The sequence below is a fragment of the Ranitomeya imitator genome, chromosome 5, assembly GCF_032444005.1.
Source record: "Ranitomeya imitator isolate aRanImi1 chromosome 5, aRanImi1.pri, whole genome shotgun sequence".
Classification (NCBI taxonomy): Eukaryota; Metazoa; Chordata; class Amphibia; order Anura; family Dendrobatidae; genus Ranitomeya; species Ranitomeya imitator.
The window spans coordinates 416,507,480-416,522,508 of NC_091286.1; the positions used below are offsets into that span (position 1 = coordinate 416,507,480).

At 41.0% G+C, this 15,029-nt stretch overlaps 1 protein-coding gene across 1 annotated transcript in view; it reads left to right on the plus strand.

Moving 5' to 3' along the window:
• LOC138637788 (mucin-4-like) overlaps positions 1-15,029 on the plus strand; it is a 124,838-nt gene that overhangs the window by 88,952 nt on the left and 20,857 nt on the right. Inside the window, exon 19 of the mRNA XM_069726710.1 lies at positions 12,825-13,001. Within this exon, the coding sequence (XP_069582811.1) occupies positions 12,825-13,001 (177 nt within the window). The remainder of the gene's footprint in view (positions 1-12,824; positions 13,002-15,029) is intronic.

Below are 15,029 nucleotides of genomic sequence, written 5' to 3' on the forward strand. Positions count from 1 at the left end.
CACGGATCGTACCGTCGTAGCGATGAAAATTGCACTGTGTGACGGTACCCTGAGGGTACCGTCACACTATAACATTTCGATCGCTACGACGGTACGATTCGTGACGTTCCAGCGATATCGTTACGATATCGCTGTGTCTGACACGCAGCAGCGATCAGGGATCCTGCTGAGAATCGTACGTCGTAGCAGATCGTTTAGAACTTTCTTTCATCGCTGGATCTCCCGCTGTCATCGCTAGATCGGTGTGTGTGACACCGATCTAGCGATCTAGCGATGCGATCCAGCGATGCGTTCGCTTGTAACCAGGGTAAACATCGGGTAACTAAGCGCAGGACCGCGCTTAGTTACCCGATGTTTACCCAGGTTACAAGCGTTAAACTAAAAAAAAACAAACAGCACATACTTACATTCTGGTGTCCGTCAGGTCCCTTGCAGTCTGCTTCCCGCACTGTGACTGCCGGCCGTAAAGTGAAAGCAGAGCACAGCGGCTGTGCTTTCACTTTCACTTTACGGCCGGCAATCACTGAGTGCGGGAACCAGACTGCAAGGGACCTGACGGACACCAGAATGTAAGTATGTGCTGTTTGTTTTTTTTTAGTTTAACGCTTGTAACCAGGGTAAACATCGGGTAACTAAGCGCGGTCCTGCGCTTAGTTACCCGATGTTTACCCTGGTTACCCAGGGACCTCGGGATCGTTGGTCGCTGGAGAGCTGTCTGTGTGACAGCTCTCCAGCGACCACACTACGATTTACCTACGATCACGGCCAGGTCATATCGCTGGTCGTGATCGTAGGTAAATCGTATAGTGTGACGGTACCCTTAGGGTACCGTCACACAGTGGCATTTTGATCGCTACGACGGCACGATTCGTGACGTTCCAGCGATATATCCGTGACGTTCCAGCGATCTCGCTGTGTCTGACACGCTCCTGCGATCAGGGACCCCGCTGAGAATCGTACGTCGTAGCAGATCGTTTGAAACTTTCTTTCGTCGTCTAGTGTCCCGCTGTGGCGGCATGATCGCATGGTGTAACAAAGGTGTGCACGATATTGTATACGATGTGCGCATAGTAACCAACAAGCCGTTGGCTTGTTGTGTACATCGCACATACGTCATGAAATTATCGCTCCAGCGTCATACATTGCAACGTGTGACAGCAGTCTACGACGCTGGAGCGATATTGTTACGATGCTGGAGCGTCACGGATCGTGCCGTCGTAGCGATCAAAATGCCACTGTGTGACGGTACCCTAAGGCTACGTTCACACTAGCGTTATGCTAGTGTGCGTCGGGTTAGCGTCGAGCGACGCAGCGGCGACGCACGCGTCATGCGCCCCTATATTTAACATGGGGGACGCATGCGTTTTTGTTTGTTGCGTTGTGCGACGCATGCGTCTTTTTTGCCGCAAGCGTCGGACCAAGAAAACGCAACAAGTTGCATTTTTCTTGCGTCCGATTTTCGGCAAAAAACGACGCATGCGTCGCAAAACGCAGCGTTTTTGCGTGCGTTTTGCTGCGTTTTTGCATGCGTTGTGCGTTGCGTCGCCGACGCAGCGGCGCACAACGCTAGTGTGAACGTAGCCTAACCCTACACTCCTAAAGGTATCATCACACTGAGCAACTTTTGAATGAGAATGACAGCGATCCGTGACGTTGCAGCGTCCTGGATAGCGATCTCGATGTGTTTGACACGTAGCAGCGATCTGGATCCTGCTGTGACATCGTTGGTCGGAGCAGAAAGGCCAGAACTTTATTTCGTCGCTGGATCTCCCGCAGACATCGCTGAATCGGCGTTTGTGATGCCGATTCAGTGATGTCTTCACTGGTAACCAGGGTAAACATCGGGTAACTAAGCGCAGGGCCGCGCTTAGTAACCCGATGTTTACCCTGGTTACTATCCTAAAAGTAAAAAAAACAAACAGTACATACTTACCTACCGCTGTCTGTCCCCGGCGCTGTGCTCTGCACTCCTCCTGTACTGGCTGTGAGCGTCGGTCAGCCGGAAAGCAGAGCGGTGACGTCACCGCTCTGCTTTCCGGCCGCTGTGCTCACACAGACAGTACAGGAGGAGAGCAGAGCAGAGCGCCGGGGACAGACAGCGGTAGGTAAGTATGTACTGTTTGTTTTTTTTACTTTTAGGATGGTAACCAGGGTAAACATCGGGTTACTAAGCGCGGCCCTGCGCTTAGTTACCCGATGTTTACCCTGGTTACCGGCATCGTTGGTTGCTGGAGAGCGGTCTGTGTGACAGCTCTCCAGCGACCAAACAGCGACGCTGCAGCGATCCGGATCGTTGTCTGTATAGCTGCAGCGTAGCTTAATGTGAAGGGGCCTTTAGGAGTGTAGGTTTACAGTTCCTGTTGACTCATGTAATTACCTTTTCCAGGGAAGGTCACAGACTCAGATAAATCAATTATGCTAACCTTTCATTGTATTGCTGGATTCTATGTAAATTAGCTGACTCTATCTCATCTCTGTTAGACACCATTAGTACTAAGGATATTATGTTTGCGGCTTGGAATCTAGCCAATCTAGCCCACTCTTATTCCACCAATCATGAAGCCCCAAGTCTGAATTGAGAGCTCAGGGGTATAGAAGGACTGTCCAGTGACCAAGTCTCTCTTGCTGCATGGTACCAATTTTTGATCTGCGGATCCGATTGGCAGGCCATAACCGAACATGGATTATAAGACTACATGGACTTCAGCATCAAATGCAAGGATTCGGCTGAGATATCAAAGACTACATAAGGATGGTATACAGCTTGGGACAATCCAGTCACCTGACTACAGAATTTGCGGTACTCAGTCAGCTTCCTAAATCTGGCATTATTCCGTTCTCGGTGGGTGCCTGCCGAAAGCGGGGTGCTGCTGGCTTGGAGTAAGTAGCCCTGGAAGCTCTGATGAACGGATATTATAATCCCTGGGGAGCCAGTGGAAGGGTGAGAAACTGTTGCCTGTTACATTATGTGTTTTGCTGGTTGTGTGATCTATGCCATCAATTGTTTGGAGATCCAAGAAAGTCCTAATATTGTGATTCCCTCACCCTCTGTTGTCTGAGTAGTGTTCCACCCACTGTTGAGGAGGTCGGGCGTTCAGTTGGGATGAGCCATGGTCCATGCTGTCTTTGTAAAGGCGGTCGGGACAGCGGACGAGAGCACCCACTGACCCCCATGTCTACACAAGAACCACTATGTAAAGTTAAAAAAGGTTAAGAATGACGATACAATTACATATAAATAATTTGATGACATAAAACTTTATTAAGTGTAATTTCACACACAAACTTAGCATCTGTTCAACAACCCTTGAATTGAACATAGATTAGTGGGTTAAGCCCTTATGGAAACTTCAAGTAAGTTGTGATAGCAAACAGTGAGGTACCTATAAAATGTTTCACATGTGGAGTTAGCATATTTTGTATAATTCTTCAAAAATACATAGAGTTCTGAATATTTGGGACAAAATTTGTTAGATTGAGTACGATTGATTATGTGCGACATAAGCGATTTACGTGAATAACTTCAGAACTACACAAAGAGTTGATATTTTTTTTGGTAAATATTGTTCAGGACATTGATATGTTCATTTTGAGTAGTAGTGGTCCAGGGTACCTGTTTTCAAATTGAACTTACGTACGATTAAGTGCATTTGTTTATTCGCGACATAAGCGATTTACGTGAATAACTTCTGAACTACACATAGAGTTGATATTTTTTTGGTAAATATTGTTCAGGACATTGATATGTTCATTTTGAGTATTAGTGGTCCATGGTACCTGTTTTCAAATTGAACTTACGTACGATTAAGTGCATTTGTTTATTCGCGACATAAGCGATTTACGTGAATAACTTCTGAACTACACATAGAGTTGATATTTTTTTTGGTAAATATTGTTCAGGACATTGATCTGGTCATTTTGAGTAGTAGTGGTCAAGGGTACCTGTTTTCAAATTGAACTTACGTACGATTAAGTGCATTTGTTTATTCGCGACATAAGCGATTTACGTGAATAACTTCAGAACTACTCATAGAGTTGATATTTTTTTTTGTAAATATTGTTCAGGACATTGATATGTTCATTTTGAGTAGTAGTGGTCCAGGGTACCTGTTTTCAAATTGAAATTACGTACGATTAAGTGCGTTTGTTTATTCGCGACATAAGCGATTTACGTGAATAACTTCTGAACTACTCATAGAGTTGATATTTTTTTTTGGTAAATATTGTTCAGGACATTGATCTGGTCATTTTGAGTACTAGTGGTCAAGGGTACCTCTTTTAAAATTGAACTTACGTACGATCAAGTGCGTTTGTTTATTCGCGACATAAGCGATTTGCGTGAATAACTTCAGAACTACACATAGAGTTGATATTGTTTTTGGTAAATATTATTCAGGACATTGATCTGGTCATTTTGAGTAGTAGTGGTCAAGGGTACTTCTTTTCAAATTGAACTTACATGCGATTAAGTGCGTTTGTTTATTCGCGACATAAGCGATTTACGTGAATAACTTCAGAACTACACATAGAGTTGATATTTTTTTTGGTAAATATTATTCAGGACATTCATCTGGTCATTTTGAGTACTAGTGGTCCAAGGTACCTCTTTTCAAATTGAACTTACGTACGATTAAGTGCGTTTGTTTATTCGCAACATAAGCGATTTACGTGAATAACTTCAGAACTACACATAGAATTGATATTTTTTTTGGTAAATATTATTCAGGACATTGATATGTTCATTTTGAGTAGTAGTGGTCAAGGGTACCTGTTTTCAAATTGAACTTACGTACGATTAAGTGCGTTTGTTTATTCGCGACATAAGCGATTTACGTGAATAACTTCAGAACTACACATAGAGTTGATTTTTTTTTTGGGTAAATATTGTTCAGGACATTGATCTGGTCATTTTGAGTAGTAGTGGTCAAGGGTACCTCTTTTAAAATTGAACTTACGTACGATCAAGTGCGTTTGCTTATTCGCGACATAAGCGATTTACGTGAATAACTTCAGAACTACACATAGAGTTGATATTTTTTTTTGGTAAATATTGTTCAGGACATTGATCTGGTCATTTTGAGTAGTAGTGGTCCAGGGTACCTCTTTTAAAATTGAACTTACGTACGATCAAGTGCGTTTGTTTATTCGCAACATAAGCGATTTACGTGAATAACTTCAGAACTACACATAGAGTTGATATTTTTTTTTGGTAAATATTGTTCAGGACATTGATCTGGTCATTTTGAGTAGTAGTGGTCCAGGGTACCTCTTTTAAAATTGAACTTACGTACGATCAAGTGCGTTTGTTTATTCGCGACATAAGCGATTTACGTGAATAACTTCAGAACTACACATAGAGTTGATATTTTTTTTGGTAAATATTGTTCAGGACATTGATATATTCATTTTGAGTAGTAGTGGTCCAGGGTACCTGTTTTCAAATTGAACTTACGTACAATTAAGTGCATTTGTGTATTCGCGACATAAGCGATTTACGTGAATAACTTCTGAACTACACATAGAGTTGATTTTTTTTTGGTAAATATTATTCAGGACATTGATTTGGTCATTTTGAGTACTAGTAGTCAAGGGTACCTGTTTTCAAATTGAACTTACGTTTGATTAAGTGCGTTTGTTTATTCGCGACATAAGCGATTTACGTGAATAACTTCTGAACTACACATAGAGTTAATATTTTTATTGGTAAATATTATTCAGGACATTGATATGTTCATTTTGAGTACTAGTGGTCAAGGGTACCTGTTTTCAAATTGAATTTACGTACGATTGAGTGCGTTTGATTATGTGCGACATAAGCGATTTACTTGAATAACCCAGGACCACAAGTAGTCAAAATAAATGTCTCAAAGTCCTGATCAAAATTTTACCCAAACAATATCCACTCTATGTATAATTCACCATTCATGGAAAATCGAATAGCTAACTAATAACTAATAGCTAACTGCCATACATGAAAATCGAATAACGAACTAATATCTAATAGCTAACTGCAGACTAACTTGAATCCGGTGTTTCCTCCAATGTTTCCTCCTGTCCATCGAGTGAGAGAATGAGGGAGAGCCAGAGTTGCCTCCCCTATATAAGCCCCACCCTCCTCACAGTAATACACCAGGCACAAACATCTAAACTCCTTCCTCTTAAAGCAACATCACTCTTGCTTAAAATCTACACTGCAATACAAACAAAGGCTGCAGGAGTTCTCAGTCCACCCATCCCCAAGTCATGTCCACCTCCGTCTAGTCTCCGGTGGTTTCTTAATCTTTGTTATGCTTGTGAATATAAAACTATTAGGCCACATTCACACGTTCCTTTTTGTCCCACGGGTTTTCCCGCAGCGGATTTGATAAATCTGCAGGGCAAACCCGCTGTGGTTATCCCTGCAGATTTATCACGGTTTGTCCTGCGGGTTCCGCTGCGGGTTCCGCTGCGGGATTTACCTCTACTATTGATGCTGCATATGCAGCAATATGCAGCATCAATAGTAGTGTTAAAAATAATAAAATCATGATGATATACTCACCCTCTGACGTCCCGATCTCCTGGGCGCTGCAGACGGTGGTCCGGTTCCAAAGATGCTGTGCGACCAGGACCATCGGTGACGTCACGGTCATGTGACCGCGACGTCACCGAAGGTCCTGGTCGCATAGCAAACCTGAGACCGAACGGCCGCGTGCAGCGCTGAGACTTCCGAGGGTGAGTATAACATGATTTTTTATTTTAATTCTTTTTTTTTAATACAAATATGGTTCCCGGGGCCTGGAGGAGAGTCTCCTCTCCTCCACCCCGGGTATAACCCGCACATTATCCGCATTACTTCCCGCATGGTGGGCACAGCCCCATGCAGGAAGTAAGCGGATCAATGCATTTCTATGGGTGCAGAATCGCTGCGATTCTGCACAAAGAAGTGACATGGTCCTTCTTTTTTTCCGCAGCAATTCTGCGCGGTTTTTTTCGGGTTTTTCCGCATCATGTGCACTGCGGTTTCTGTTTTCCATAGGGTAACATTGTACTGTACCCTGCATGGAAAACAGCTGCGGACCCGCAGCGGCTAAATCGCCGCGGTTCCGCAGTAAAAACCGCATAGTGTGAACATGGCCTTAAAGTATATAAGGTACATTCAAATTGTTTAGTATTTATTTACAATGATATTCACAATAAATATTTGCATAGTTTCATAGCTACATACTGTATATTGAAAAAAGACCTTGGTCTATCAAGTTCAACCTTTCTCAACCAATTGTATATTTTCTCAATAATTTAACTCTAACCAGCAATGTTACAGTATGTGTATCAAGGAAATCATCCAGCCCTTTTTTGAAAGCTGTTATAGTGTCTGCCATTACATTACTTGTGGTAGGGCATTCCACAGTCTGGCTGCTCTAACTGTAAAGAACCCTTTCCTATTTAGCTACTGGAATCGCCTTTCTTCCACACCTAATGAGTGCCCCCTAGTCCTCAGTATGGTCTTTCGAAGGAATAAATCATGTGGCAGTGTTTTGTACAGGCCACACACACACATATATATATATATATATATATATATATATATATATATATATATATATTCGTAATAGTATAGGGAGCAGAACGGCACTAGAGCAGAATGTTTCCAAGCATGCAGGACTGTTAATGGACAGCTGTGTATTCAGGCGTCACAATCGTAAAGGGTAATGGTGCTCCATCCAGAGAGTAATCGGTATGCAGTAAAAGAGAAGAAACTAATGCGGCACTCACCCCGAATTTGCTGTGAAGATTGTGATCTTTAATGGAGAAAGATGAAAATTACATCCATCAGGACATCAGGTACATATGAGGGTGCGGTATAGGAGCACGAAGGAATAAATCATGTGGCAGTGTTTTGTACAGGCCACACACACATATATATATATATATATACATACATGTAAATGAGATCTCCTATTGTTAAGAGGAATATGAAAGAAACCAGACCCAACAATGCAGATGAGCTGAAGGCTGCTATCAAAGTAACCTGGGCTTCCATTACACCTCAGCAGTGCCACAGGCTGATCGCCTCCATGCCACGTCGTATTCATGTAGTAATTGATGCAAAATGAGCCCCGACCAAGTATTGAGTGCATTTACTGAACATAGCTTTCAGTAGGCCCAATTTACTGGGATAATGACTTTTGGGTTTTCATTGGCTGTAAGACATAATCATCAACATTAACAGAAATAAACAGTTGAAATAGATCACTCTGTTTGTAATAACTCTAAAATATGAGTTTCACTTTTTGTATTGAAGAACTGAATTAAATTACATTTTTGATGATATTATGAATTTGGGAGATTCACCTGTATTTTTTTTTGTTAAACTAGTTATATCAGGTTGTGATTTTTGATTCTTGCTTAGTTGAATGATCCCTCTAAGGCTTCTTTTACACTTGCCATGATTTTTGCAGCCCAATTTTTCAGGACTTTCTTTGCGGGACTTTTTTTGGGGGGTCATATTGCCGTAATTTTCACGGTCTGCCGCAAAAACGGGCAGCAAAAATCTTGCGGATGGCCGTTTTTCTGATTTAGAATAGTAGAAAAAAAGTAGGGAAAAAAACAGCGATCTGCAAACACGGTCAACATGATGCACCGCAAAAATAAGCTTCTGTTGTTCTTGCAGCCCCATTGATTTTCAATGTGGGCCTTGTCCGTAAGCCGTGAAAAATATCGAGCTGGCTCAATATTTTTTCATGGCTGTAATTACAGCCCTCATGGCCATACGGCATACCGCGCTCTGTCGATTTATTACAGCCCATTTTGAGGGCCCTATAAAAATCTATTGGGGCTGCAAAAACGGGAAACCGCAGCGAAAAACTGCAGCAAATGTAAAAGAAGCTTAACAGAGAGTTCATTGGTGAACATGGATGAAAAGTGCCTGTTTAATATCTCAGCCTTTTCTGTTCTCTGTAATTATCTTATAATTGTCCTCTTTGTAGGGGCTGATACCATCTGTTTTTTCTTTTGGCATTGATGTATTTATAAAAAAAACATTTGGGATTTATTTCAATGTCGTTGGCACTTTGTTTCTCTGTAGATAACTTTGCTAGCTTGATTTATTTTTTACATTTCATATTTAGATCTTTATATTCCTGAAATACTATTTCAGTATTCTCGGATTTTAACATTTTCAATGCTCTTTATTTTTGTCTTATTAAACTCTGTACTGTCTTATTTATCCATAATGGTTTCTTATTATTCCTTGACTTTTTACTACCAGATGGTATAAGTTTTCTGCAGGATTCAAGTAGTATTTGCTTAAAAATTCCCCATTTATGTTCGGTATCCCCAGTTACAATGACGTGGTCCCAATCTACATGATTAAGCTCTTCCCTTAATTTGTTGACATTAGCTTTTCTAAAGTTCCAGGTTTTGGCATTTCCATTTTTGAATGTTTGATTGAAAATTACATTGAAACTTACCATGTTATGGTCACTGCATCCCAAAGGTTCCATGACCTGTAGGTCTCAAATTGCATCTGGTCTATTTGACAGAACCAAATCCAGTAGAGAGGTAATAGTCCTAAACTGTGGGTAAGACATTGTAGCTTTTCGTATAACTAGAAGATTATATGTCCCATAGAATGTGTGGACATTATAAAAACCCTATTACTGTTTGCTGCCTTTTTAATTTATTGCAGCATTTCATCCATTACCAGTTCAGCTATTTTAGGAGGCTTGTAGCCAACTCCAATTAGCAGCTTTCCATTATTGCTATCCCCATGTACATTTACCAATAGTGACTCTACATTGCTGTAGCTCCCCCCAATGTCTTCATTGAGCGCAGGTTTTAATTTGGATTCTATGAAGATGGACACCCCTCCACCTTTTTTATCCTACTGTACTTTCTAAATGTAGTGTAACTCTATATGTTTGTTACCCAGTCATGGTTCTCATCAAGCCAGGTTTTTGTAATGCCCACCACATCATATTCTGAGATCGTCATAAGATTCTCCAGTTCATTAATTTTGCTTGCTACACTTATTGCATTTTCCAGCAGACATTTAATATTATTAGCACATTTGTTACCCCTACTTTGCTTCCTGCTTTGCTTACATGTCCCAGCCCCCCCAATCTTCATATACCCCTAGTGTCTCACTCTCAATCAACTCTATCTATCTCCTTATTAGCACAACTAAGCTCTCTTACCCAGAATCTAGTTTAAAAGCTCCTCGATCCGTCTTACCATTTTTTCCCTAAGCACAGTTGCACCCTCCCCATTGAGGTGCAGTCTGTCCCTACTGTAGAGCCTGTGGCTGACACAGAAGTCGTCCCAGTTCTCCAGGAGCCCAAGCACTTCCTTTTTGCACCAATTTCTAAGCTACTTATTTTTCTCCCTCAGCTCCCACTGCCTATCTAGTAGTGATGCTCATGGCACTGACAGTATTTCTTAAAATACCACCTTGAAAGTCCTGGCCTTTAGCTTTTCTCCTAGTTTCCTGAAATCATTCTTAAGGACCTTCCACCTCTGTCTTTGTCATTGGTACCTATGTATACCATAATCCCTGGGTTTTCCTCAGCCCCACCCAGCAATCTGTCTATACAATCTGCAATATGTCAAACCCGAGCACCCAGCAGACAACAGACTGTTCGGCATTCACAGTTTTGGTGGCAGATGACCTTGTCTGTCTGCCTAATTGTAGGGTCCCCTACCACCAACATTTGACTGGCCTATGCTGCACTCATATTTCCCTCCTTCCTAAAACAGTCATTTTTCTGGTTGCTAGGAGCAACATCCTGCTGCAGTGATCACAGTCCTGGGCTTTCACTCCTAATATCAGGCAAACAGGCATATTTACTAGATTGTGCCAGATCAGGACTGGGCTCCCTGGCTTCTGGCTTTCTAGTCTTAAGTATTGAAGGGACTGTAGCTAGAGATGGTCAAATGTTTTGAAATTTAAATTAGCCAGGTTGGATTAATTTTTTCCAAAACTTCAATGCAAATCGTAATTTTGCAAAATTGTCCAGTTGCGTTGAAAGGTGCGTGTAATCCCAAGACATCTACTAGGACTAAGATTTTTCATCTTCTTTAAAAACAGCCTAAAAATTATTCAACTTAGTCATTTGTAATGAGGCTTACCATTCTGTGCAGAACACTGACTCTAACCCATGGTGTCATTATCTCAGGTAACATTCTGTTGCTGTGACTGAGAAAACGGATGACAAGTTACACAAACAAAGGCTAGCATCTGAAACAGGCCACTGTATTTGTGTGGCATGTATGGATATACCATTTGTACAATAAAACAGATGTGCAAAAACAATGTGTGTGACACGTACACTTTGTGTGGTAGACAATGAAATGTCTTGATTTTGAGGAATGTTGTTTAGTATTTTATAAAATAAAATATTTTCTTCTTCATGAAAAAAGTCTGCTCAAGAACTGAAAAACCTCAGTACAGTCCCTTGTGACTAGCAAGCACACAAACTCTGACTGATTTTACATTTATTTTTAAATAACTTGCTGCTGCTTTCTAGTGCATTAAGCATGAATAATATGTCTACTTGTAATTCAAATGCAGCAGGACAAGTACCATCTATATTTTATTACTGATCAATCACAGTGGCACAGCTGTGGCACCTAAAGTTTCTCTTTTTTTCCTCCTATTATTTGATCTCACTCACATGAGCTTATAACATGGCTGATTGCTAGTCAATGTTTTATTGGATAGCACTCTTCCCAATGTTCTACTATGGAGCACTGCTGCCAACTAGTGCTTTTTTCTCATATCAATTTGGCATGAACAAAAAAATCACATCATGGTGTGAGTGATAATTGGATCATGTGCACCCATACAAGTCTCTGGGTCTGCAAACATATGATTGCAGTCCAATTTCCGTGGGCAGAGACAGTGGTGAAGATAAAGAGAATAAGTTCTGCATCTTCTCCACACCTGTGCTGCGATTCTCTCACGCAAGAGAATCGGATTTTCACTAAGATGTCACTAGGCTGGCAATTGCTTTCATCCTGCTCAAGTCCTCTGTCCTAGGGCTTTCCCTTTCTATTTCTATTGCTTACCTGTGAGTGCTTACGTCATCTCACCATGCTAAATTACCCTAAATTGGCTGCTGCATTTCCTGCCTTGGTTTTAATACAAGCTATGATAGTCTTTCCTGATTTCCTATTGTAATTCTTCTGCAATGTATAAAATGGGGATGATCATTTTTGGATGAATCACAAATCATCTATTGAGGTAGCCACTCTTTGAACCTTTTACAAGCCTTGCAAAAATAAAAAGGATATTAGAAAATCCAGAGTCTTCTCCAAAGAAAAAGACACAGATGTTTTGGAGTTCTTGACTCTTGGTAGAGGAGAGCATGGCACTAAAAACATTGTGTGCAAATGGCGTCTTTTCTTTTGTAGAAGACTCTGGTTAGGCATACATGCTCTTGAACAAGCAAACATTGACTGACAAGGCAGACAACTCCAATATGTGGAAAAAGGCAATAGATAGCCAGCATACATGATGTTCTTGAAAAAGCAAAGGCAAATGTGTTCTATCAGTTTTCACAGATATATGTCTTATTAAACTTTTTTATTGGTCACTGTTGTTTCAGTGCTTTTGTTTGATCATAGCTCTTTATGTATCATTCATAATGAATAAATTCTTGCGCTTCATTTTCCATAAATTATAATTATTGCAGTATTTTCAAGTGAAAAACTATTTACAGGTATCTTGTAGTACAAAATTTAACTTTCAGAGTCCTGAAGAAAAAACATTGACAACATGTTGCTTCTGAGGTGTGGTAATATATGGAATACTTGATTTTATGTTTGATTTGTTTCATCTGCAGGAAATGGCTATGAGTGCACAAGTGTATGTGGACCATGTAACCCTAATTATTGTGGAAATGGACAACCATGCAGTAGAGTTGGCAGTACATGTGAACAGAAATGTAACTGCCACCCAATGTTTTCCGACAATCGTTGCTTAGAAGCTGGTAACAGATACATTCCAGATGCTGCAGAGAGTAAGTTATCAAGAGCAGCCTAACGTAGAACAAAAGCACATTGGTATGATATTATAATAATGTAACTCATAGATGAAAATAAAAGGTATAATGTTCATATATTATTTATAAGAGGCTGAAATGAAAACAATAGGCGTGATACAGGAGCATACACAGAAAACACGAGGCCCCATTTCAAATCTTCTAATTGCCTCCACAGTACCCCACTTAGAACCATGGTCCCCATATCTACTCACTCAGTGTGATGACCGTACACTGTATGATGGACCCCTTTGCACCTCGCTTATTGAGATGTCACCCACATTCTCCCACTCAGTATATTGAGCCCTGCACCCCCCACACACAGTATGATGGCCTCTACAGTTCACTGCTCACTCAGAAAGATGGCCATCACAACCCCAACTCAGTATAATAGCCTTCACAGCCCCTCACTTAGTATAATGCCTCCTCAGTTCCTCACTCATTAAAATGGGCCCCACAACCCCTCACTTAGTATGATGGCCCCCACAGACCCTCATTCAGTATGGCAGCGCTATACTCGGTATTAGCACCCCACAACCCTTCACTTAGTATGATGTCCTCTTAACCCCTGACCCAGTATGATGGCCCCCACAAGTACTGATATTTAAGAAAAAAACACAGATACCTGCCCTCATTTCCACGATGCACTGCTCAGGACCGTGCAGTGTAAGCACTTCGCATAGTAGGTGTGATACAATGATGTCATTGAGCCTGAAGTGTGCTGAGTCTCAGGTACACATGCACAGGCTGTATAATGGATCACAGTGCTTTTGGTTCCCTGTTCCATTATTCTACAGAGTGGTATCCACACCCTGAGGATGTAAATAACACTGAAATTCTGATGATTGGTGTGGGGAGGGCCCGGAGCTATGCAGCATCAGGTACCCCAAATCATTGGCTCCATGAGGGCCTTATGGTCTGCTGCTATGGACGTGTGCCCTCAGCCTGGTATTTTTACATCCACATTCACTTGAAATGAATAAGCAAAGTTATCAGACATATCTCATGAACAAAGTGGCACTATTCCAGGAAAAACTACTGACTTCTTCTACTTTCAGTAAATTAATTTTTTAAAAGTTATTCAGTTCAACAAATACCTCAAGACTAAAGATACAATTATACGGCCGAACATGCAAGTTTCTGTGGAACATATCGAGAATCTAGTGTGTGTGGTCATGTTCTGACTCACCCCGGATGGTAGATGTCTGGGTAAAAAGGGTTAATGTGCCCAATTGTTTTAATATTAAGGTTTTTGGCAGTGTGTCCCAACCCCCTTCCTTTTAAGAACACATAGATCCTTGTCCAAAGCAAGCATGCATCTGGGAAAGGGAAGTAACTGTTGGCTGAGTAAGCATGTGACTGACAGTCAACTTTAGTGAGGGCCCAGTGTAATGTAGGTCTTCTGTGTTAGAGTCCATATTACATCTAAAATGCTTGACGGGTTACTGGACTTTTTCTATGAGTGAAAGGGTAAGAGTATATTTCAACCATAAAACAGTTTTTGATTAGAATAAATAAAAAGAAATTAACGACATTATTAAACAAAGTAACACTACCAAAGAAACAGGACAATGTATGGGGTAATAATAAAGGGGTGTAGCCAATGCATCAAAAAAGTCAGATTTCATCAAATAATTAATAAATAATTTCTAGCAGCAGCATAAAGGCAAAGTGCAAATGCATTGTGGGGAAAGCAGTATGAGACAAACAATCTCTTATGAGCACAAGGTCTTAATAACAACATGAAGGCAAAGTGCAAATGCAATGTAAACAAAAAGACGAAAACATGGAGAAAAGCAGGGGTGGCAGGTCGGGGTCCATTCACTCTCCAAATTATGTAGGTATTAGCCTGTATAATTGGATGACATAATCTCCTGTTATGCTAGGCAATTCAGTAACACAATGTACATAGCGATCAGAGCACATACAGTGATCAGACAATAACCAAAAATAATAGAACGAGCTCTGAGATGTGGAAACTCTGTAGACCGCAATTCCTGATCCTCT